Here is a 25,331-nt window from a genome sequence, read left to right as displayed (position 1 = left end):
TGGCATGTGAGCGTTGCATACTAAGGTGAGGTTCGTCCTACAAGAGTCTCTGCCGATGTAACAAGTAACCTCGACATCCGCGTCGCCAAATACGGAGCGAAACGACGATAACGTCTGGAAACAACGATGAAAATGAAACTTAGCGTCTTTTGTTTTGCTTTCTTTCACTTCCCGCGCGGCACTTGCGCTCGTGTGTGTGTTGCAGCCGCCCTAAACAAAGTTTCTGCGCCTACTTGTGAACCTAAACAACTGCATAACTGATGTGCATCGCGGCGACAAGTGTTAGAACCTTCGTTTTGAATTAATCGGATTCGCAAACTCGCTGTGGTAGAGTTCACCGGCTCGTTGCGCGCACAGGAAACGATGAAAAGCACGGGGTCGGGGTTTTTGTCTCCGGTCGTTAGCCTGCTTGCTGGCACCCTCATTGGATTCGTGATCACTAGTCAGATTTTACTGTGGCTCAACAGCGAGAACTTCTGTGACTCGTCGCCTTTCAGGCGAACGCAAGCGACACCGAAGTCTCGCCTCCTGTTTGTCGGCGTTATGACGGCGGAGAAGTATCTGTCTACACGAGCTCTCGCTATCCAGCGAACTTGGGGCAAAGCCTTGAGCGGAAGGCTGGCGTTCTTCTCGAGCGGTACGTCCCATTGGGATGGCGAGGAAAAGCTACCGCTGGTCGCGCTCCGCGGCGTTGATGATTCCTACCCGCCGCAGAAGAAGTCGTTTCTAATGCTCAAGTACATGCACGATCACTACATCGACCAGTACGAATGGTTCATGCGCTGCGACGACGACGTTTACGTGCACGTCGAAAGACTGGAGCGCTTCCTACGCTCAGTTAACTCAAGTAAGTCTTCTTTCCGCAAACCGTTCGATCGCACTCCGTCGCACATGGGAAAAGAAACACAACCATTCTGGACTGTAGCACCGGAATACAAGAACTGACGTCCTTGCCTCGGCAGTGCTTTTTTTTTTTTTTTCTGAAGGGTGATATTTATTTGCAATTCCCATGAAGGGATCATGGCATCTCCCAAGGAGCCTTCCGTGAAGAAATATACGAACGCATTGCCGAGGCAGTGACGTCTGCCTTTGTACTCCCGTGCGGCAGTCCAGAAAGGAGGTGTACTTGTCGATGACATGCTACAACTGTTCAGTTATTTTCCTCTTCACTACATCTCTACTATGTTGATTTTAGCATGCTCTGGCTGTGTTCATGCTTGATATAATTAGCTTATCGCCGTGGCTGGCACAGCTAATGCATCTTTGTGTTTCAAAGTGCATCACTGTCTTTGACCGTGCACCTGACTGCATGCAGGCAAGCCACAGTACATCGGGCAAGCTGGACTTGGAAACAAAGAAGAATTTGGCCAGCTGAGCCTTGAGCCCGATGAGAACTTTTGCATGGGTGGCCCTGGTGTACTTTTTAGCAGGGAGACGCTTCGGCGCCTTGTTCCACACATCTCAACCTGCCTGAAGCACCTTTATTCGACACATGAGGACGTTGAAGTTGGACGTTGTGTGAGACGGCACGTTGGCATTCCTTGCACTTGGTCTTACGAGGTATCGTATCTAATTTTATTCAGTTACATGTCACAATGCTAACAGCATATTTTGTGATGGTGGTGTTCAGGCAGACTTCTATATGCTTGGATTGATCTTACTGTTGCATTGATTTAGTAAGCATTCTTCATTGCCTTACAGATGCAAACAATATTTTATCACAACTTCTTTGGTGAGGTGGCTCTGAAAGGCCGTGTGCGGCGACGCGAGGTGCACCGGTCACTAACGCTGCACCCAATCAAGGATCCTCGAGAAATGTATAAGGTGCATGCATACTTTGGTGGATTTCGTGCGCAAGAATTGAGACATCGATCACTTCAGCTTCTCAGGGAGATTCGCTGGGCTGCTCAAAGCTATGGTGGATGTGTATCGCCAAGCCAAGTAAGTCTGATTGTGACAGCATTAAGCTTTCACAAGGTACAAATGTCAGTGAATGTTGATATACTCTTCTGCTGGAAGTGAAATGTAATGTAAATTCAAGCGATGGTGTGCAAACAGCAAGAACTAGGCAGGTGAGCTGCTGTGTGTACCTGGTTGACGTCTACAGAACAGGAGTTTCCAGATAAATATTTCATTATCAAAGATTTCTTTCCATTGGTACGATACAGCACAGATGCAGATGATCAGTCTTTGATGTTTCCTGACCGTTTGTTTATACTAGGATGACTGTGGTCTTTTCTTAGATGTCAGTGTTGCCAAATACTACCAGGCAAAGAAGTGAATACTCATCACAAAAAAAAAAGCCCAAAACAAGCACAAACACGATCAATTTTTCTTTTCTTGAAAGTCTTTTTTTATTATAATAAAAATGGATGACTCAAATACCAACAAAACTTTAAAGAATCATCTAACTGTTTTGTACAGCAAAAATATGTACAACTGTGTGATATGTGCAGCAAAAATGTGTGAACGAAACCACATAGCTTCTATTTAAGATTGTCTACAAGTCAGTCTCCACTGGTTGAAGGCACGTTTGCCAGTGCACGATTGACATCATTCCTTGATTTCCCGAACATATGTTTGACTTCAACACTCAACCATAGGTGTGCGCATGGGACAGTGGGTCAGTCAGGAAGAAATCAGCCACATTGACCTAGTAGGATGAGAGGGGCTGCTATGAATCTTTGCCCATTTTGATAATGAACTCTGCACACATCTACATACTTGTACACTCAACCGCTAAATGTCATCACTATGACACTGTTAGTGAATGGCAAATGTGCATTTGTGAATTTGATAATCGCCATAGTTACTATACCTGTTGGAAAATTTCAAATAAACCCCAAAAAATGTGAGAAGCAACTGGAAAATTATACAAGTGACTCAGAAAAAAAAAAGGACACCCAAATTCTATTATAAGCAAAACTGACAGCTCGAAAAGATGCTATGTCATCAAAGTGTAGCATGGTGGCATGCCAAGGACATCATCCAAATGCATTGACCCATTTGTCGTTGGGAGCACTGTACAAATGCATCAAGAAGGTCATTTTGTTTCACTTATGGCACTGATAGTAGTACTGGAAGCTCAATACTATGACAGCGTGAAACTGTGACTCAACAGGTTTTAAATTTGTGGCAGTTTCAATTATGAGGAAAATAAGATGAAGCCAGCCACACTGTAGTTGAACACTATGTGATGTTGTAGTTTTATGAAACAAAGACGCTTTTATTGTATTATTGAAAATGCCAAATTTTGAAGCTAGAATATTACCAATCCTGCTTCATTTACTATAATTGTCAATATGATAACTGGAGACAACAAGGGTAGTAATTTCATGAGTGTGTGCTTAGTTTTTTGTCACTGTTGCTGACAGGAAGTTGAACTGCATTGTTCATTGAGTCAACAACATAAAACCAGTCAGTAAGTCATAGTGTCAGTGCAATACATTTTTTTTGTCTTGAAAAGGTTCTAGTGCATGCAGACAGGGACAAGATACAGTACTGTGTTTTGTTTCTTTTCACTTTGTCACTGTCTCTGTGTGCTTTTACGTTTCTAAAATTCAATACTTACCAGCCCAACAACTCATTCTAATGAACGTCTCTGTGGTCAGCCCATCAAGAGTTTGGAAAGGGGAAGCCATGGGTGAGATTTAGATGTAGTTGTAAGTTGTCTGTCTAGTGGTGCTAAGCTGGGTTGAGAACCGACATAGGGCAGATATGAAAATTGATGGTAAAAATTAAAGCTCCGCCTTTAGGAGTTGCACACGATAACGGTATAGTTATCGACATAGTTTTTTTTTTACTTTGAAGTTTGCACTCTCCTTTTATTTGTTTTAAATTCGTTAGGCTGCATCACCATGGTGTAAGGGTATTGTCAATGGATCTTCAGCTCTCTCTGAGATGCCTTCTGTCACGAAGTATTTTCCGGGAGAAATTCAAGATCTCCTAACATGGGACTTCTTTGCAAAGAGCCTCTACTCAGATCAAGTAAGACCTTTGTGACATTTCATGCAAATACAGTGATAGGAAATGCCAGTAAACCAGATAACTGCATGGGTGGCAAACCAATTCTGGACAACTCAGTATCATATGTATGCCATAGCTTTCTCTACAGTCACATCCAGAAGCATGAATGATGTTTGTGCTTTTTCCACATAATGTGTTATAAAGGTTGCTGTGATAAACTTATATTTAAGAATTGTTTACAAAAGCCTGCACTGTCCAGATAAATTATTATTATTATTATTATTATTATTATTGCTATTGTGTTTCATTGTTAGCTACTATTATGTTAGTTTATATTTACAGTTTTTAACAAACAAATGAATGTTCATTGAATCACATTGGATTTTAACAGTGATGTGAAAACAAGCACACACATAATACTGGGTGGTTGTCAGTAACATGAAATTACTGTTTCTACCTGCATGTGCCCATATTATGCTACATAAAAGCTTCATTGTGATAAATAGACAAGGATGGAAAAGGGACCACTCGATGCGAGGGCACAGATTATTCTCCTGTTAAGTTTCAGTAATACAATAGAACACAATAGCATAAAGTCAGCCTGGCCATCCTAATGTTTTGTGATCATGGTAGATTACGATATCAAGGGTATCCTGTCTGTTAACATGACCAAAAGGCTGAATGGCATTGCATGAACCCAGTTCAACCACAGATGATTTATTGTATATCACCTTTTCCAATGCGCACTGGCATTCTGTTTTCTAGGTTTTTCTTTCTTTCATTTTTTGTGGAGATGTGTCTTTTGACATTAATTCCTTTTGCTCTTTTAGCATTTTGCCAGTGCTCAGGAAGGCACTACCTCCATGCTGTCAGTAAGATCAGCTGGCCCTGAATGGTAGATGATGGGAGTGACATAGAATTGAGCAGTTGGGCAACACCATAAAATTAAGGGCTAGTTTGTAATATGCAGGCTTGATATAGGATTTCTGGAATTGGTCCTACCTGAGATAGGGACTTACCTCGGATAGGGGCTGGAATTAAGGATTACACATTTTCTTGCATTGACTGATGTGCTCCTGTTGGTGAAGTGTAGCTGTGATGTTGGATATTAAAGCAGATGCTTTTTCAGTTAAATGTAGCTTAAATAGCTCAGGATGACGTTGCTTTTGTTCACAGAAATTGTTCCATATTTTTTTTCGGTAGGATGTTGCGACACTGTAGCTTAAACAGTGTCGCAACATCGACACTGTGGGAAAATCAAGGACAGTATTTTTGGGTTTTGAAACTATTTGAAGGCTTAATATCCTTTAGTCTAACCCCGATATATCGAATTGGAAGTCGATTGCGAAATTGTTCGATATATTAGTAATTCCACATAAAAAATGTCATTGGCTTAGCTCAGCTATGCCAGGATATACGTAGCGTTAGCAAAGGTTCAGCTGATTATTCTTAGCTTTCCAGATATCATGCTTACAGCTGTTCCTATGACACACACACGGTATACGTACGATGTGGCACATGTATCTTTATTTTGCCGGGCAACTACTTCGGGATCCGATGAGTTAAGCTTCTCCGCTCTACTGCACCGTTGAGCAGCATTTGCACTCTCCTTCTCCATGGCTATACTACAGTGGTTAACGCGGCAAACACCAGTCAGAGGCGCTATCAAGCGGCTCCAGCGCAGTAACAGATGGCGACTGCACAGGGAAGGCGCGCGCGTCGGCGTCCATATGTCTACCAAGGCTATGACGGCACTCCTCTGGAAAGCGCACTCCGGCGGCGACGAGTCGCGCGCGGCCGCGGCCAAGTGCTAGGGAGGTGCCGGCTATGGTGCGTGACACCACTGATCGTCTGCGCAGCACATCGAATTGCGCGCACACCGGCGGCGAGCAGCGCGCGGCGGCGGCGTAGTATCATTGCGCATGCGCAGACCACTGCCACGCGAAATTGGCTCAGCGAGGCTAGTGTAGCTAACGCTACAAAACTCACGTTTATCTGGAGCTAATCCGAAAAACTTCATGCTTGTTGGAGAGTATTGACGTCATGAAAAGTGAGAAATTTACCGATTTTTGTGGTGATATTCTTTGTTTTCTCTCTCATCTGTGCCTCGTGGGAAGCGCGTTTCAAGCCGGTACGCTTTTCGCTTTCTTTAAAGGTGCCCTGCAACACTATCTGGGCATGGTCAGAAAACACTGCCGATCGGTAGTAGAGGCTCCCGAGAACGCGCGAGCCAAATATTACAGCGCAGTACGAGGCCTGGAATTCACAATAAATTATAAAAGTCAACGAAAAATTACTTTCCCTTTTCTCGACAAATGATGGAAGACGGCCAGAAAGTACTCGTAGAAGGCCTTCTATCATCCATTGGCTGACTTGAACATGGCCGCGCTTGGTCGTTATAAGGATCGCCGCGGGAAGACGCAACTTGTCCCCGCGTGCGGGCTCGATCACACTGGAAAGGAAGCGTATTCAAAAAAACAAAAGAAAGAAGGAAGTGCTCAATGTCACGAGGTGCACGTGACGTATTTTCTTTGCCCTTGCCATCCCTCTCTGCTTGGCTTCCAGCACTTTCGTCGGTACGAGAGAAGGGAGAATGCGATTGTAGCGCGCGACAAATCTTTGTAACTCGGCTCGTACTGGACGGATTCTTATAATTTTTGTGGCGTTGAATTCGTGACGCATTACGCTCTTTTAGTGAATCCATTCCATGGCTACTTGAAAACGTGTTTCAGGGCTACTTTAAGAAGCGAGGTGGCAACTTTCCGATAAAGGAGGCCGCAGGCAATGCGCTTCACGGCGTTGCAGTTCGTCCTTTCTTATTTTATTCTTCACCGCATGACACTCTTATATTGCGGTGGAGCGTTATAAACCAAGTTGATCATGGTGAAAGGCAAGTAGTGTAATTGTTACATAGATCATCCATACATTGTGTCACACACGTCGCTCAGTTTACGTCAGTGCCTTTAATATTCAATCCCTGTATCTGCCGAAACAGTTCCGTCTGGTCGGGATGAATATTTTCGGTGAGTGGAGTGGAACGATTTTATTGTGATAGCAATTACGTGGACAGTCTCGGCTGTTTTTTTTTTTTTGTTTTTGCCGCTGCCGCCTTGCATCGTGTATATATATATATATATATATATATATATATATATATATATATATATATATATATATATATATAAAAATAAATCGGCCAGTTTGTTTATATAAAAACTCGAGAAAGAAAAAAAATTGGCCACGAATCTGCATGTTACACTGCATATGTCGTTGAAAGACGATAGTCTTGCGTCTGGAGAGAATGAACAAAACATTTATTTGATGTTCTGCACAAGAAAATTGGCGAATTGTATTCTGGAAGTACTGCGTTAGTGCCTCGAGCGTGTAGCGGAGGCAAATGAGCGCATTGAGGCACGTTACACACGAGTGCCATCTGGCAGTTCGAAAACGAAGGAAGCAGCGCGCACCTGCGGAAAAAGATGCGCGCTTGTCTCGGAGGTGATAAGGTGTAGAACGCAAAGCGACGGGCAGGTGCCACCACCGTGTCGTCTTACCAAAGCGTTGGAAGCACTTACCTTTTTGAACATCGCGTTGCACTGTCAGCGCAGTGTGATAAACACTACGGTCGTTAGAATTACTTGTGTGTGCCTTCTCTATTATAAAGGCACACATACAAAACATCGATGTGTTGTTATGGTGCCTCATATATGCGCAATAATTGCTTTTTAATTGACAATCGCACAAGTACGAACGCTGAATCTTGATCAATATTGGTCGGCGCTGCGGATGGGGTTGGCCGTTTGGTGTCGTTTGAGGTATCGGTAAGGGCGGGCAGACAAATGTACAGACAGACAGACCAATTTTTTTTCCGTCGAAGAGCCCCAACGAAGACTATCGTCTTAAAAAAAACCCGCCCGCGCTCGGCGCCTAGTTTGTCCCGTTTGCTGGCCCCGTTTGCTAAAATAGCGCACTTTTCATGCCCAGCGAAGTGTAACAACTAGGACACTTCTTAGTTTGCATTCATCTGTACTTGTGATTACGTCGTGCGTCGTTTTTATTTAAACAGTGCATTAAGTGTCGAGTGGCAAACATTGATATTTCGCTCTCGTCCTGTGTATGTTGTTTTCGCTCGTTATTTGTGCGTGAGCAGCGCGCTGCACGTTTCGATCTGCTTGTCGTTCTCAGTGGTACATTCCAAGTTGTTGCTATCGTATTCATTATTTCGCTCTTGCGGGGAAACTGTGACTTTTTATTCATATCCTGCAGAACGTTTTTAGCGCGGAGCGGACGTTTCCCACGTAAAAGCTGACCAGGTAATACCTGGCGGCCACATCGAGGGCACAACTTATTCTAGCAGGTTATGGGAAGCGCACTTGTAGAATTGTGGCGCGACGTTCGACATATCGTAAGTAAAACTTAACAGGAGTTCGGTATGAGTGCGCCGTACAGGGCTGTACTTTTGCTTGAAATTTTCACTTGGTTGTTACGAAAGTTATAGATATGTAGAGTGTTGAATATTTGCTTTGTTCGCCACTTTGTGCATTTCGCAACAGGTGACAAACCCGCGTCGGCGCATCGAATCGTACTACGAGATCAGCATCAACAACGTTATCAGCGACCTGATGGAACTCACGAACCGCTACTCCAAGCAGCGTGGTCGCGTAATCGAGTTCAAGGACGTGCTGTACGGCTACCTGCGAGTAGACCCGCTTCATGGTGCTGACTATGTGCTCGACCTGCTGCTCACGTACCGCAAGTACCGCGGCCGCAAGATGACTCTGCCCGTGCGGCGTCACGCCTACGTACAGCAGCCCTTCACCCAGCTGCGAATCCGTGACGTGACTCCTTCCGCCGATGATTCGCGACGGAGAGCCGCCATCCGCTTTGTGCTACCACTTTGTGGCCGCCGAGCCGCGTTCGAGCGCTTCCTACGCATCTTTCACAACGTGTGCCTGGACGCTGACGAAGCGTGTAGCCTGCTCGTGGTGCAGTACAGGGACACAGCGGCCGAAGCAGACGACCTAGAAGGCACGGTCACCGCAGAAAAGGTGCTCGGTGCCGACTACGACAAGTCGCGGGTCGAGTTCCTGCCAGGCGGCAATGGCGGAGAGTTCTCTCGGGCTGCGGCGCTCGAGCTGGGCGCGTCGCGCTTCAAGGACGACGAACTGCTGTTCTTCATCGACGTGGACATGACGTTCGACGCCGGCGTGCTGCGCAGGGTTCGGACCCACACGGCACGGCGCCGCAGTGCCTACTTCCCCATCGTGTTCAGCCAGTACGACCCAGCCTTCACGGGCGTTTCGCCGGAAGACCCTCCTCGAGTGGCCCCCGAGGAAGGCTACTGGCGCCAGTTTGGCTTCGGCATCGCCGCTATCTACAAGTCGGACCTGGCGGCCGTCGGCGGTCTCGACGTCAGCATCCGGGGCTGGGGCAAGGAGGATGTTGACCTGTTCGACCGCGTCGTGGCTTCCAACCTGACCGTGGTGCGTTCTCCGGACCCTGGCCTTGTACACGTCTTCCACCCTGTGCGCTGTAGCCCTGACTTGGCCTCTGCTCAGTTCGACATGTGCCTAGGAACCAAGTGGAACAGCGTTGCCTCCGAGCGCACCTTGGCCGCTATCATTGCCCAGCGGCATCACGAGCTGCTCACGCGCAACTTCAGGCGTTGAGGAGCAGAGAGTAAGGTTCCCGATAGAAAACTTTTTTATCTAGGGACCTTAGTAGAGAGCAGGTTGGCGCGTACTCTGGCTATAGGGCGATGAATATTTGTCACGTCTATGCAATACCAAGCCCGGCTTATGTGTAATATAGGCATTTGTTTGGCAAATGGCACATCGCCGATGCATTTAGTACTGTGACGTATGTACTTTGGTTGTACTCAAAGCCTGGGGCATAGCCTCATTTTTGTGTGCGGGGGGAGGAAGCGGTGCCTGACTCCCCTTCCCCACCCCTTTTCTGTATCATATTGTGGCAACGTGTCGCAAGAACAGGACACAATGCTTCGTTTCTACGAGAACAGCAAGGCTCTATTCGCACACAGGAACAAAATGCAAGAGCAGACGCCCGAAGTCGTCTTCCTTGAAAAACGCTGGGGATTGCCACTTGTGAGGCTGGCTTCTTCCTCCTCTGTTGTGCTTACGGCTAATAATCGTGACAATATGTTTGTGCGTGTGTTAGTAGGAGTGCGCATATGTATGCGCACATAAAATGTAAGACTTTTGGTTGGAGGGAAGGGTGGGGGGGTTACGGCACTGATCTATGCCGTTTCTGCATAGTTCCCGCCGAATGTATTACATCAGTGCTGTCTTTTCTGGTTAGAATTGTTGCCTGAAAACTCACCTGTTTTTTCTGGATGTATCTCGGGTTTGGCCTGATATTTTTGTTATGAATGCGGGCACGACCATAAGTTTTTCGCAGATGTACCCTACACCACGCGAAAAAAAAAATGTAAAAGCAAACGCGGGAGGGCCTGTCGCATTGTTGCCATTATGTGCAAGGTATCTAGGCTAAGTCGGATTCAGACTCGAGCAATGGTATAGAACTAACGCAGCTTTAGACCGAAACGCATCGAGGAGCGCGCGTTAGGCAAAAGTTCCTGAAACACGTCTCTCATAATTATTGGTTTTTTTTTTAAGCCGGTTTCATTGCAATACAGCGGTGTGGTGAGGCAAAGCACAATAAGAGTGGAAAGGGGCATGTGAACGAAGCGTTAGATCGGTGCTTCCGCCGACTCCCGGGTGCTACTTGCCTGGCGCATTGTTTTATTGCGATAGCAATTATATGGACAGTCTCGGCTGGTTTTTTGCCATCGCCGCCGCCGCCGCCGTCATTCACGTATATGTATACCAATATGATGCGCTAGCCTTCTCTTTTTTGTGGAGCCAACATCGCCTTTCCGGCCGGGATCGTCTGCGCGCGCGCTTATCTCGTGAGCGAGCAAGGGCGGGGGGCGCTTATGGTTTGCAGCGCTATCGCGGCAACGATCAGTGCGTGGCCTGTGCCACCACAGTGGGTGGGAGTTTCTACGGGCTGTGCTCTCAACACACGCACGCACGCACGCACGCACGCACGCACGCACACACACACACACACACACACACACACACACACACACACACACACACACACACAAAACGGTGCCAAAAGTGTACCTCGAGCGGCCTTGTTCTCTTACATCAGCGTTTTTTAGAGTTACGTGAGATGGAATCTAAATGAGTAGACTGCCAGCCCACTTCGATAGATTGATTTACATGTGGAGTTTAACGTCCCGAAACCACTATATGATTATGAGAGACGCCGTAGTGGAGGGCTCCGGAAATTTTGACCATTTGGAGTTCTTTAATCCAGCCCACTTAGTATATCAACGCCGTCACTACGCATGAGCCTTGTTGTGGTCATATACTGTGGCCGCGCCGCAGGAAACTTGGTTACTTACTTAGCAAGCGCACGTTTACTACATTTAATATTGCTCCTAAAAATGACAGCCTTGCTTCGTAAAACATTCGAATATGTTGCTATCGCATTGATTGCGATGCCATTTTGAAGAAACTGTGACTTTTTTTATAAGTGTTTCTTGTTGCATATGCTGACGTTTTTAAGCCCAGGTTTGATAATGTTCATTCGATATAACTGCCACTCCAAGTGCAGTCTTGCAATCTTCGTGTATGGCACATGTCCTTACACCTTACTCATGTATTTATCTATTTACCTTTTACACTCCCACTTGTTTTTGCATTGTGACCAAAAACTTAAGCTTTAAGATCGCACTTTTATCTCTGTGCCTTGACTCCGCCAAAGTATGTGCAAACTGTATGAATTTACACAGTTGGTTTTTAGACCTTTTACGTGCGTCGTGTCTTGGCGCCATGTGCGTTTTACTACATCTTTGTGAAACTGCCTATGTTGTTGTCTGTGCCCTGCACGCCTGTTGATAGTAAGTGTTGTTAGTCACCTTGCGTGGAGTATTGTTACGCCGTGTGAGTATTTTCGAAAGGCATTGCTTGCGTCGCGGTTGCTTATCGCACACGTGACGTGCGCGATCTCAGCCGCACACGTCATCGCTGTGCGGCTGATTGACAGAAAGGTTTCGCGCCGGACGCCGCGTGCCAAATTGTTTCCGGCATAGATCAGCTCGGGCGTCCGAAGGCATTGAGTGCCACTTCCGGTGTAGTTCGTGTAACCGGAAGTCCAAGTATCGAGTCTCTTTTTCTCGTGTGTCTGCCAAGGCTGTCACAGCCGAGGGTGCGTTATGACTGAGTGCTGATTGAAGCTGCTTGTCATACAGATGGTTTTAGAGCCTAGAAGACAAAGCTCTTTTCGTGTGTAATGATGCCAAATTTTCGCGACTGCTGTGCGCATCGCTTTTCTGTTACGTATAAATCTTTACAAGTTATAAGACCGGTGATAACGTGGGCATTTTTTTTTAACGCGGGCTTTGCAGCTGTGGAGCTTCATGCTAATACGGACAGCTAATATGTCCGCAGAATGTCTTGGGAGGGGGGCGCAGTGTGGATTGGGGGAGGGTCAAGCGCGAAGAATGCGCCCCCCCCCCACCTGTCGACTTTCATGGAAAGAAATACCGTATTTACTCGAATGTAACGCGACTTGTTCCAGATGTTTGCTACCTAATCCTGACCCTCGCGTTAGGATCGAATATGAAAATTAATTCTTTTTTCTTCCTGGACGCAATAAAAAGTCACCCCTCGCGTTACAATCGAGTAAGTACGTGTGAGCGTTCTTTTCCACGAAATACGGGCAACTGTACAGTGAGGTAGGAAAATCAAAAGCGTGTGACAGACGAGAAGCGGTATTTGGATAACGACGCTCGCTTAGATAAGGCGCACAATGTTGTTTTTCTCGCACATTTAATGAACACGGTCACAGCGAGAAAAGAAATAAGAGTCGGCACCATTCGGAAACTCTCGCTAGGGCGCGTTCTTGTACCAGATCGCGCACGAAACGGCGCTGCGGTGGCGAATGCAAAAACCTATAAATACGCACACCGCGAAGTTAGTTGTTTCATTATCCAATTTCAATTTGAGTATAACGGGCACTAAAGCGAACCAAAGAAGGAAATTGTAAGGGCTCGTATCTTTGTTTGAGTAATGAAAACCAGCAAATAATGAAGGTTAGGAAACTATAAGGGAGATTATTTGCACCGTATTCAATATATTCATGATACAATCGTGAAGAAAGTAAACTGAAAGATAAGACAACTTGGCGCCGGCAGAGTTCGAACCTTCAACCTTCGGATAATGCGGCCGATGCTCTACCTGTCGAGCTACGGCGGCGGTCGATCTCACGCCCGCATTATCGGGTATTTCTGTGCATTTACGTGAACCTGGGAATGTTCCACGCTCGCCGTCATAGCCACGAGAGGCGCTGACTAATTGACACTGCCAGGCTTGCTTGCAGAGAAATGTTTGGTAAAATGTACAGGCGGACGATCGCCGGCATTGCTCAATTAACTTGTAGAGCACAGGGCGCGCTATCCGAACGTTGCAGGTTTGACCCCTGCTGACGCCAAGTTGCCGTGTCATTCACTTTACTTTGCTCACGTTTATATCAAGAATACTACAGTACAAATAACATCCATTATAGCTTCCTTGGCTTCACTAAGTGTTGGTTTTATGAAGTCGTACTCTAAGGTCACTTTAAACTGATGCACATGTCTATCGCGCCCTGCAAATGAACGTCATTTTCTTTTCCGGACAATTTTAATCCTTTTTTTTTTCGAAAGATAAAGATCTGATTGTTACGACGCCGCAAAATGTCTTTTTGCGCGAGAAATCTTTTGTCCGTCACCGTACACCCAAGACTGGTGCCAGTGCTAGCTCGAAACAGCAAGGGTACAAACAGCGCGAGCTTATTTGCGAATCGACAGGTTTAGAGAAAGCTTATCAAGCTTTGTCGTATGAGCCATGAACTACGTCTACAATCGATCTGCACCGTGACTAGAATTTAATGAGATTGCTGCTGTGTGCTCTTTGAAACATTTATTTTTATCCTAACTTGTCTTGGCATTGTTAGTGTAGTGACGACTCTTATGTTTATCATGTTGTGCTTTATACATTTTATACTGATTTTTACAGCCAATAAGCACTGTTTTTATGTCAAATATTATATCAATAAACTCATTTTATTTGTCAAAGTATTTTTCTTGTTTACTTCGTATGCACGCGTATGTGTCCACGCTATGAACACTTCACATTTTTTTCTTTATTGAATTTTCTCTCGTTATCTTTCTCGCTTCGCAGAAGAGAAGAGTAAAGATAGTCACAGCGTGCTGCAGAATCGGCCTATGAAATTCAATTGACCCGCCGTGGTGATCTGGTATTATGGCATTTGGCTGTTGACTTGATGGTCACGGAACAGAATCCTGGCCGCGGTGGCTGCTTTTCGAGGGAAGTGAAATACTAGAGGTCCATGTGCATAGATTTGATTGATTGCGCTCTGTGGGGCTTAACGTCCCGAAACAGCCATATGGTTATGACTCATGAGAGACGCCGTAGTGAAGGGCTCCGAAAATTTCGACCACCCGTGGTTGGATTTAATTGTAGGTGCGCGTTAACGGGCCCCAGGTGGTCTACATTTCCGGCTTCCTCCACTACGGCGTTTGTCATAATGACTTCGTAGTTTTGGGACGTGGAACGCCGGGAGTTTATTATTATTATTATTATTATTATTATTATTATTATTATTATTATTATTATTATTATGTGATAGCGTATACAAGCCCGTTTCGCAGAAATTCTGGTGTCGACGGTGGCGAAAAGCATTCATTGTAGGTGAAAAGCAGCGTTGGCCGTGAGCGAAAATTCAAGGTAGATGCTAATAAAGATAAGAGCCGGAGGGAGACTTGCACTTTGGCTTTTCTTGCGGTATAGTAGTATGTCTCCACCGAGAAGCAAAGAATGCGACAGCGTGTGCGTATAGGTGTGCGGGTGGAGCAGCCGCACTTCTCCTTGCACCTCCCTCCGGACGCCCATATTAAGAACATATCTTGGCGCACCGTCTCCTTCCCTGCGATTTGTGAATGATAAAAGATGTCCTGGCCTCTGTCGATTAAGTAATTTCTAGATGTATGCATATGAAAAGTTTACCAAACTGACGCTTATAAACTCTATGCACCAGAACACAGTGAGCTCAGTGCGTGCTTCCATATTGAAAAGCACGTCGCGCCATCTGTTGCAAGCGCGGCGAAGCAAGACCCATGCACTGCCACGGGAGCAGATGATCCGCAAATCAAACGCGAAACTACACAACCCGAGTCCGTCTGTAAGCATGTTTCGCGCTCTTGCTCTTCTGGAATTCGGTGCTCATTTAGTGTGAAACGTAGATGAGACCTTTAAGTTTAAATACGTGGCGCAAGGTTGCCAATGAGAAGAACGAGTCTGTCTCCTCTCGTTCTTCTCATTGGCAACCTTGCGCCACGTATTTCAACTTAATATGTACCAACTAGCTCAACATAACGTACTGTTGAGGAGACCTTTCTCGACAATCCGGAATGTCTACAGCACGTGCAGTGCAGGCTGCGGAAGCAACTTATCTGGTACGTACTATCGCGATTGAAAAAAAAAAAAACGCGAACAGCGGAAACTGTTTTTTTCAACTCAGTCGAATTACGGCGTGGCTTAGCTGTGGCAATGTAGAGTATTTGCTGTAAGTCGGCGTCAGCGTATAGCGCTAGAATCTCGCTCCAACTTGCGCTCATTCACTGCATGTGTTTGCCATTTTCCAGTCATGCCGGGCACTCGGAACACACACGCGGTGCGAAAGTACCAGCCAGAACAAGATTTTGAAATGCTACGGTGACGCCGGCCGGAAGCACATATTCGCCTAGTGACAGTCAAGGCATGCCGCAGTTCGACTGATTAGAAAGACGTGCTTTCCGCGCCGTTCGCGTATCTTTTCAACGCGATAGTACGCCGTTACAATTGTACTAAACGTGCCCGGTAAGCACATCCACGCGTGAGTCGTAATATATATTATCATTGGCATGCGGCCTGCGAAAGAGTATACGGCAATGATTTGGTGCCGCATAGTACAGGCATACTGCGCGCAAATCGCTGCTGTAAAGTGGAACTGGTGGCGTCGTGCTTGAATAAACGCAATAAGTACACTTACCCGTACGCTTTTACTGTGCTCGTACTTTTTCCTGATGATTGCGATTATATACACAGGCGGCGGAGCTCGGCGTTTTTCGTTGCGGATGGAAATCTGTGCAATCGTGAAACACCGCACCGGCACGATGGCCGCATTGTGTTGTGATCTTCACAGACAGCGGTGAGTAATATCTTACTCTTGCGCTGGTCGTTTTCGTATAAGAAGACGGTGCAGTAGTGCCCAGACGACTTCTTGGAAGCGCAGTGGTTAGCGTCGCGCGTGAATACACGCAGTAAGTGTGCTTACTCGTGCATATTTACTATAGGCTCGCACGTCTTTTCCGTTCACGGCATTTATCCATTGGCGACGAAGCTCGGCGCTTTTTGTTGCGGATGGAAATCGGTGAAAAGTGAAAACACCGCACTGTCACGATTCCGACGATGCGGTGTGAACTTCACAGGCAGTGCTCAGCAATCGGTTGCGCTGGTTGTTGCATTTGAAGACGGTGCAGTGGTACCCAGACGACATCTTATAAGTGGGCGCAGCGTGAACAGGCGCCTTTTCGCAATTCAAAGTCCCAGAGCCTCTGCTTGCCATGCTAGCGAGGCACGCCTTGGCAGCTCAAAACAAATTTTGACGTCTCTGGGAGCGAGAGTACACCGCCGAAGGCGCCTGGGTGTGAGATAGGCGTGCTCTCGTAGATGCATAGTAATAGTTTTGCAATAGGAAAGGTACGTGTAACGCAGTGACATGCAATGTAGTATAGCATAGGACTTAATATAGCCTCGCGATGTCGATGTGAACACATAGGACATCAAAAACAGTGGTTTCTCCATTTCGTTTAGGTGTCACTGGGATCTGAACAAACATGGTTGGAAGTTGGCCCTACAACGATAACTAGAAGCGCCCTTGACCTTGTCTTTGACAGAGGGACTGCACATTTGAGACGTTTTGGATGCATCTCCTATTTCAGCATTCGTAAGCCAATCCTTGACGTCTCAGAAGTCATAATCGAGGTGCATGCTGAATAGACAACAAAGGCAAAAATTGTGTCTGTCGTAAGATATGTCGAAGTCGATATAATCTGGCCCGGACCACGACCTCAGTTGCTGCTCCCTGAATTTATACCCCAGCATCTGGCGCTCATGCGCAGTGGCCGCTAACGTATTGTTTCACATGCGTGGACTTCGATCCTCGAATCAACTAGCTGACGCGGCTATCATCGGCGAGTGGCACACGCATTGCCATTGCCTTACTATCGTTCCCACACTACAGTCACATCTGTGGCGGTGTACTTGGCTTCGCGCTACTGAACACGAGGCTTTGAATTAAACTCCCGGCTTCGGATGATTCAGTTAGGTGGGAGGCATATAAAAACGCCCGTGTGCAGTTTATGTGATTGCGGGCGGTCAAAATGAATTCCGAGTCATCTGCCTATGCATACTGTACAAAAAAAAAAAAAAAAAAAAGATGCCTAGAAGCAGGCTTCACCTCAGCATTTGTCTTGTTGCAGAGAAGCTAGCTTTCACAACACGATAGGTCAAAGTTTGGGTTTGTGGACTCCTTTCGACAAGTTTCAACAAGCACAGAATACACACGGTACCCACAGAATCATTGTCCCAAATTCGCGAGACGTTAATTTTGCGCGGCTGGAAGTGTATACGGAAAGTCCCTTGTTGCTGTTACCTCTGGCGTACTCCTTCGGAGTAGATGTCAAGGTTTGTTTCGGCACTGGTATTTCTGCGTTGATATAAATTGAAATAGGAACACCTGAGGTTCGTCGGCTTCACTTCCATAAAGTATATACTTCAATTAAGCTTAATGTTCTCGTGATAAAGCAGACAATGATGTAGATCGATTGGGAATTACTAATGGATGAGCTTAGATCGAAGCCCTCGAAAAAAAATATGTAAGAAGTCATGGTTCAGCGCAACGAAAGTGTTCCATTAACGTTCACTTTATAGCGTAATCTAACTCGCAACTACCGAAATAGACTGAAGCCACCGCTTTCACTTGAAGGTGTATGGACCGGTTTTATGTCTTGCTACTCGGCACTAGAAATGATTTTGAATATTTATATACGTTTAGAGTCGTCTTTCCTATTACTACATATCGCAACTGGCGATTTAAATTTCGTGGATTTGCTTTTGTTTAATGGACTTACAATGCAATTGGCACGAGTAACAAGCAAATGTGTAGCTTAGTTACGAAGTTTAATGTAACCTAAACACTCATTTCGCTGTGCGGAAAAAAAAGCGATAGTATCTTTTTGCTCTGTTTATCGATGCTATTTAGAATGCAAAATTGTAAAACACTGAATAATACCTAAACCATCGTTAACATCGCTAACGTTCGTTTGGCAAAACAGTTATGGATTCGTTGCTCCAGGCAGAAAGCGTTCAGTTCACCGTCGACCTTGTCGCGGCGCTGCCCTCTTGCACCTGCAGTCAGGTCTCCTCGTCAAGACCAGTGGCACCAGGCTCCTCGTACGGCTCCGTCGATTCCTCGAACGATGTTGCTTGCGTCGTGACGTTTGCTTCGTTGACGTCATGCCTGACTGTGCCTGTATCACTTACGGATTCCTCAGTGAACGTCCAACGACTGCTCGTATGGTCCGTCGGATCTCCAGCGGACGTGGCCAGCTCGCGACTTTCTTCTGTCCACTCATCGAACGTTGTGAATGGCGTGTCTGCGCCAGGTGAGGGAGTATTCGTGGTGTCCGTCGCTTCGTCGTTGGTCAGCTCATCTAGCGTCGTCGTCCCGTCGGTACTGGACGATTCCCACAGCCCCGTTTCGTCTCTCGGGTCTTGTTGGCTAACGGGAGACGCGGTCTCCGGCGGGGAGCGCGTTGCGTTCGCTTCCGCGCTGTCGACCTCTGGCGGCCCAACGCCTTCGGTGAACCTGTCGTGCCCCATCTCCGCAGTCGTCGTCACATCTTCCGCTTCCTCGGACGACGACGGCGGCGGCGTATGGGAAACCGTCGCCGGCCTCTTGCGCCGGCGGCGTTTCTTCGTCCTCTTAGACGGCCTTCTGGAAGTCTCCCGCGGCTGGGTGGCTTTTCTTGCGCCGGGTTTGGCGACAGTGGGCGGAGCTGTAGGAGGACGTGGGACACCCGTTGACTGCGTTGACGCGTTTGCTGGTGGCGCAGTGGGAAGCGGTCGTTGTTCGATTTCGTGGGCGTATGCTGCCGAAAGGAAAAAAAAAGATTATATGTCGAATATATGTGCGCAGCTCTGCAAATATTTACGGGACTCTGAAAAAAAAAAAAACACCGCGCAGCTGAAAACTAATGCGGGCCTAAACAAACTTCTCTGGCGCTCACCCAGGCCTTACTTTATAATGCATGCAAAACATTTTAGTTCCCAACACGATACCCCCCCCCCCCTCTTTTTTTTTCCGTTATCGCACTCATTGCTGTTCTTGGCACTCCTTTAATGTGACGAAAAGAACGGCCTACTGGATACCGAAAACAGCTTGCCTTCTGATTATCCCTCTTGAAAATTTTCTTACATAGTTCATTATGTTGTGTAATATAAGACCACCACCACTAACAACAAAAATGTAATAAAAAAGTGACATGCTTCCTGAACACCTGGGCAGGGTTTGGGGAGGGGGCAAAGTATTTTTTTTTCATAATAGTTGCTAAGGTTTGACGTCCCGAAACCACAATATGATTATGAGGGTCGCCTTATAGAGTGGAGAGCTCTGGAAATGTCGACCTTTTTTAACATGCCCCTAATTGTATAATACACAGGCTTCAAGCATTTTGGCCACCGTCGAAAATTGGGTCGCCGCGTCCGGGATTCGGTACCGCGACGGGCGCGTCAGCAGGCGAGCACCTGAAGCACTAAAGACCGCCGCGGCTGCTTTTTCTCCATTTGTTGCTCAGTTGAGCGTGTTCAGTCATTGCCTAACGAGCAACGCAAGTTGCTGACCAAATGGTGATCAAAGGCCCCTTATATGTTGCATTCCTATAGAGCCGTTTACTTTCTATCGTTACTCCCGTAGAGCCAGAGACTATATTCAGGCCATTGCGGAAAGCACTTCTCTGCTTCACTTCTATTTTCAGAATCGAAGCCTCTTGGGACCTCACGATGTCGGATCGTTGTCGTCCAGGCTCGCCGTCGTCCCCATGGTTGAAGCCCAGGAGCGAAACGTCTCTGCGCAATACCGTCTACAGAGCGTATACACAGCGCGCATATGGTTAAAAAAAATAAACATTCTTTATCGTCAATGGAGCTTAATTCATGGACCTGCAGCGTCTTTTTTATTCATTAACTGTGAACCATATGTTGCCTTTTCAACTCTACCAACAAGAGTGAGGGAAGAAGGTTGAACTTTGCCCTTCGTAATGAGGAAATCTTGCCTACACCCCTGTGTAGCGTCTACTATACCCACCGAAGAAGAGTGCCGTGACGAGTGCAGTGATGAACGAGAAAGTGAGCAGAACAACGAAGAACAGGCTGAGGATGCTGGGTCGCTCCTCTCTGTTCTCGCTCGGAGGACTCGGCGTCGCTAAAGGCGTGTTGCGGCCGCCCTGGCGCAATGACGGCCTGGCCGACGCCGTCGGACTTTTGCGCATCGCGTCGTCGTTTGGCACACAAGACGTGTGTCGGGACGTATCTCCCTATTGTCGTTGCGGCGGTATCCTCCAGCCTGCGGCGGTGCGTCTTCTTCTTCTTCTTCTTCTTTTTGTTCTTCAATCAGTAGTAATTTTCGGTCAATCCCCCACAGTGGGTGTTCGCCACAGCTAATTAGTGAACAAGAACATTTGTCCGCTATGGCATACTATACCATTGAAGGACGCGCTATGACGGGAGATGAATAATTTATCATTTAGTTATTTTTCTTCAGGCAAATGCAACTGTTTCGGGTATAGATAACAAATACCCTGCGTCGCAACAGAGACTGTGGAAATTTTAGCTTTGACACGAAGTCGTGATCACGCGTCATTGTGTGTGTCGTATTATAATTGTTGGGCGTTGCACCTGTCAAACCCACGATATGATTACGGCAGGCGACGTAGTGGAGGGCTCCAGTATGATTTTGACCATCTGGTGTTATTTAAACTGCACTTAAATATAACTGTGGTATTTCGCAGAAAAGCGGTCGCCGCGGCCTAGATTTCATTATGCGACCTTCAGGTCTGCAGCCGAGCACCGTATCATCTACACTTGCGTGGCGGGTGTCATTGCATGTTGCCCCTGAGTGGGTGGGCGCCAATCGTCCCAGGAACATCATCATTATTGTCAGAATGTCGCTAAGAACCACTCGCAAAGGATCGTGCTTCATTTAGCGCAGGAAATACATGACGCTCGAAATGTGAATTGATCTCTTCGCTCATGCATGCAAAAACAAGCCTGCTTTTTCGCGACAATCTGTGGAGCGAACATCCACTGCGGGATTTCAGAAACCAAACAAGGACTGTGCCCATGGCCGTCGGCAGGATTTAGTCTTGGGTATGCAAATCCATGTTGCATCGCAGCTGAGGGAGGGGAACATCACTGATGTAGCTTGGGTAAGGGGAAAGTGTTGATGTCGCTTGAGGGGCGTAAGTGCCCCGTTTGAGCTCCCCTGCCGACGCCCAAGGCTGCGCACACATCGCGAGTGGCGCTGCAGAATGTGAGGTGCTAGTAATGAGTGAATAGGTGATGCTCGAAGTGCGAAATTGACAACGAAATGCGAGTGCCCAAAAATGTTCACCGCGATTGTGTTAGTTACGGGATCGCGCCCCTGAAGGGTTCAATCGTGTCGGTTGGCAACAAGATCTGGAACATGTCTGTGTATAGCAAGAGCGGAAAGGCTATGCGATTTCTCCAGGAGCTTAGCCAGGGAGTAACGGGGCACGTGGCTCTCCCGAAATTTATCTCCCATGTGTATAACACGCTTCATAACACTGTCACTCGACTTCATCCTCCTGCCCAGCCCCAAGTCAGGATAAGGAGGTACTTCACTCATGGGACTTTTAAGTCTTCAGGCGGGGGTGTAGCTGCGAGAGGTGACCTGTTTTAAAGATTCCTGAATACGTCACTATGGGTGTCTGACAGCTCTATAGCACCTACATATATATGCTACCCTATAGAACTTGTAGGAGACATCCTCACACTACCTGACCATTTCCTTGCATTGGGTGTGAGCCATGGCCAGAAGACAACAGCTATAACAACCACGGTCACAGACATCGCCATCGCGCACCCTGGTGCCCCGTGCTCGCAAGATGGCCGGTGGCTGTAACCGGCTGCTGTGCTGGTGAGGCTTAGGCCCCGTGGCAGCATGGAGAACGAGGAGACCACGCTGGTCGGGCAGCGGGAAAGCCAGCCGGCCGTGGACCTCGGCGACCCGTTCATCAACAGCGCCCTGGTGCACACGGCCAGCGCTTGTCTCATCTTTGTCGTCGTGTTCATCTTCGTCCTGCCGGGGATATTACTCACCACGCTGCGCCGAGAAAAGCCCTACCAGGTACGCATACAAACTACCTTCCTGGCTTACCTCCGCGCATTGAGATATCGCCTTTGACGTTACTGCGCAGCCCTCTGTGATGGTTCGCACAAGCCGCAGTGCTGGGAAGGTCACCGTTCGCACGCTCATGTGTCCCCCATAACCAGCGTTTTGAGCGCGGTGTACGTCTAGTGTCGTGCACAGCACGTGCTTCGAGTGAGATTTAGGCGGCCTCTCATCTTCCGCAAACGCTGAGTCGTAATTCCTACGGAATATGGGGTCAGTTTCACAAAGCATTTTCTTTAGTGCTGTTAGCTTTTGGCTAGACAGCCGCTCAAACATCGCAATCGTGTATGGTTGCAGTGCACTTTGATAGTTGCTACGCAGTGTCATCCTCGCACCGAGAAACTCGCTGAGTAAGCCACTGTAGTGGCATAACCTATGATCGAACATTTGCAGGAGGGCTAGGGGTGCGTGCTCTTGACCAGCAAGGTTTGGTTGCAAAGTTGATCTTACCCCCACACGTTTCATTTATTCACCCCTGCGCCGCAGTGTTTCACTTGTGTCTTTTACACTTCAGAGCTTATACTTCGCAACTTGCAGGTTGACATGCGTCCTAAGACACGACTAAGCCGACAAGCCTACGATGGACCGGACAGACCTTTGATCATGTGCATGGTCAATTCCACCAGTTTTCAGCGGCCCCCGCCTATGACTTACACATTGGAACAGGTATGCAATAATGCGATAGCGTGATAAGCGCACCAATCAATGTCTGTCTCCGTCTTTCGCCATGCAGTGTGGAAAAAAAAAGTATGCGAATTTTTCTGAAAAAAAAAAGAAACAAGCGATAATTGACCCTAGGTTTAATGGCTTCGCGAAAGTGAGGGCAAGATACAGATCAAGCTGAAGGCTACATGCAGTTGACTGCTCACATGGTGATCTCGTGTCAAACTCGTACCACCTCAGAAGTAAAAGCCGCAACTTCTGCATCGATTCTCGTATACTTTATATATTTCGCAGGAGACTGAAGCACTTGAAGGTGAAGTTGTGTGAACGTTCCCTTTCAGTAAGAGCGAACGACCGAACAGCTTTGGCCTGACAGTGAGACGTGCAGGAACCGCTGAGAGAAGCAGGTTTTCCGTAATAATAGGAATCCCGTGCATTATGACAGAGCCATATCATGCGCACACCGGATAATGCGGTCCGCGGCTTATAGAATTCTGAACTTTTATCTTCCCCAAACCTTGCGCAGGTGCCTTCGAACTTGTGCTCGCACGTCGTGTTCCCGCTGTCCGGCTCCGCCGACTGGTCCGATGACATGTTACACTACGACTACACGCACAAGATCACCCATCCGAACTTGTACCGCGAAATGGTGCGGCTAAAGAAAGAGCGACCCGCGCTTAAGATTCTCGTCAGCGTCGGCGAATACGAGGTGAACAATGGCCTGTTCCGCTACGCCGCTGAGTCGATGCACGCGACGGTGCAGTTCTGCAGCGCTGTGCTTCGCTGGACGCTCGGCAACGGCTTCGACGGACTCGTCATCCACCGAATGTTCACGAGCGGCTCGCCCGGCGAAGACCGACGCGGCATCATCGTGCTGCTTCAGAAGTTGTGGGTGCACTTCGAGCGCCACGGCCTCACGCTCATCGTGGTGTTCGAGCCGGAGACGGACGTCTTCAACCAGCCGCTGCTGGGGGGCAAGATCTGCTCGTACGTCGACTACGCGGTCGTCGTGGCGCACGGCTTCCGCAGCGAAGTGTTTGCAGACTTTCCCAGCCCGATGCGGAGCCGGTCGGCCCTGAACGTGACGACGGACTTCGACACCGCCGTGCAGCGCGCGCTGGCCAGCGGCGTCCCCGTGCACAAGCTCATCGTGAGCGTCTCTCTAGACGGGGCTTCGTACACGCTCGACGAGAAGGCGGATCACAAGCCGGGCTCCGTGCTACTCGCGGGCCGATCTGAAGGAATCCCGGGTCTCTTCACGCGTTGTCCGGGAGTGCTCAGCTACTTCGAGATCTGCAGGCGGCTCGTGTTCGAGAACTGGACGCGCGCGTGGGACGACGTCGCCGAGTGCCCGTACGCGTACTCGGACGACCAGTGGGTCGCCTACGAGGACCAGCAAAGCTTGATGGCCAAGGCGGAGTACGTGCGCAACCGGTCCTTAGCGGGCATGATGGTCTGGGACGTGTCCAGCGACGACTACCGGGGGGACTGCGGCTCGCCGAACGTTCTCGTGCAGACCATTTACCAGAACTTCCAGACTGTGTTTAAACTCGACTAACGGCGCCAGCTCACCCTCTACTCGTGTATCACCGTCATCTTTCGTCGCATTCAGACCTCCGAGACAAGGACTCAATTTCTTGTACGTTCGGAACGGCCTCTAAGCCTCGCCATTTTTAACCACCTATGCTCGCTAGGCAAATCACGGTTGTGGTTTCTGTCGCGGGTCATCATCATGGTCCTAGCTTCATTCTAGCGCATGTCCCCACGTCCGTGCGCAGCACAATGAATAAATGCATGCTGTGCATGCTCAAGGACGTCTCATAAATGTATTTGGCATCGCGGATGCCTTTATGTTGTATATCAGAGGTCATTTTTTGGGGGGGTGGGGGTGGGGTGATTACGTAATATCCAAGAGATCTAGTTGACAGTGGCCATTTGAAACATTGTCATTATGATGCGGGTAACGAATTGCTTACAAGTACAAACCCTTTCAGATACAAGTTCCGAGAACAGATGATGTAATTCCAGCCATGCTTACAAATTTTAATTTTTGTGCACCAACCATTATGTCGTCGATTATCAATTGCATAAAA

At 47.7% G+C, this 25,331-nt stretch overlaps 2 protein-coding genes across 2 annotated transcripts; both read left to right on the top strand.

Annotated features, from left to right (window-relative positions):
* Nucleotides 1-144: 144 nt before the first annotated feature.
* On the top strand, nt 145-14,119 carry Chsy (Chondroitin sulfate synthase). The gene is made up of 5 exons (XM_037435298.2): nt 145-847; nt 1,316-1,560; nt 1,702-1,941; nt 3,847-3,987; nt 8,520-14,119. The coding sequence occupies exons 1-5, from the start codon at nt 364-366 to the stop codon at nt 9,633-9,635; spliced, it is 2,226 nt and encodes a 741-aa protein (XP_037291195.2). The 5' UTR covers nt 145-363; the 3' UTR covers nt 9,636-14,119.
* Nucleotides 14,120-22,214: 8,095 nt separating this feature from the next.
* Nucleotides 22,215-25,052, top strand: LOC119164723 (chitinase-3-like protein 1). The gene is made up of 3 exons (XM_037416935.2): nt 22,215-22,530; nt 23,113-23,241; nt 23,765-25,052. Exons 1-3 carry the CDS (start codon nt 22,345-22,347, stop codon nt 24,794-24,796), a joined length of 1,347 nt encoding a protein of 448 aa, XP_037272832.1. The 5' UTR covers nt 22,215-22,344; the 3' UTR covers nt 24,797-25,052.
* Nucleotides 25,053-25,331: the final 279 nt, after the last annotated feature.

Source organism: Rhipicephalus microplus, chromosome 1 (genome assembly GCF_043290135.1).
Source record: "Rhipicephalus microplus isolate Deutch F79 chromosome 1, USDA_Rmic, whole genome shotgun sequence".
Lineage (NCBI taxonomy): Eukaryota > Metazoa > Arthropoda > Arachnida > Ixodida > Ixodidae > Rhipicephalus > Rhipicephalus microplus.
The sequence above is the reverse complement of the archived record's forward strand: the minus strand, read 5'-3'. Positions and strand labels throughout refer to the sequence as shown.

Coding starts and splice junctions, on each gene's coding strand:
- LOC119164723 (XM_037416935.2), top strand. CDS start 22,345: ATGGAGAACGAGGAGACCACGCTGGTCGGGCAGCGGGAAAGCCAGCCG. Junction 22,531..23,112: donor GCCGAGAAAAGCCCTACCAG/GTACGCATACAA, acceptor CGCAACTTGCAG/GTTGACATGCGTCCTAAGAC. Junction 23,242..23,764: donor TGACTTACACATTGGAACAG/GTATGCAATAAT, acceptor AACCTTGCGCAG/GTGCCTTCGAACTTGTGCTC.
- Chsy (XM_037435298.2), top strand. CDS start 364: ATGAAAAGCACGGGGTCGGGGTTTTTGTCTCCGGTCGTTAGCCTGCTT. Junction 848..1,315: donor CCTACGCTCAGTTAACTCAA/GTAAGTCTTCTT, acceptor GACTGCATGCAG/GCAAGCCACAGTACATCGGG. Junction 1,942..3,846: donor GATGTGTATCGCCAAGCCAA/GTAAGTCTGATT, acceptor TAAATTCGTTAG/GCTGCATCACCATGGTGTAA.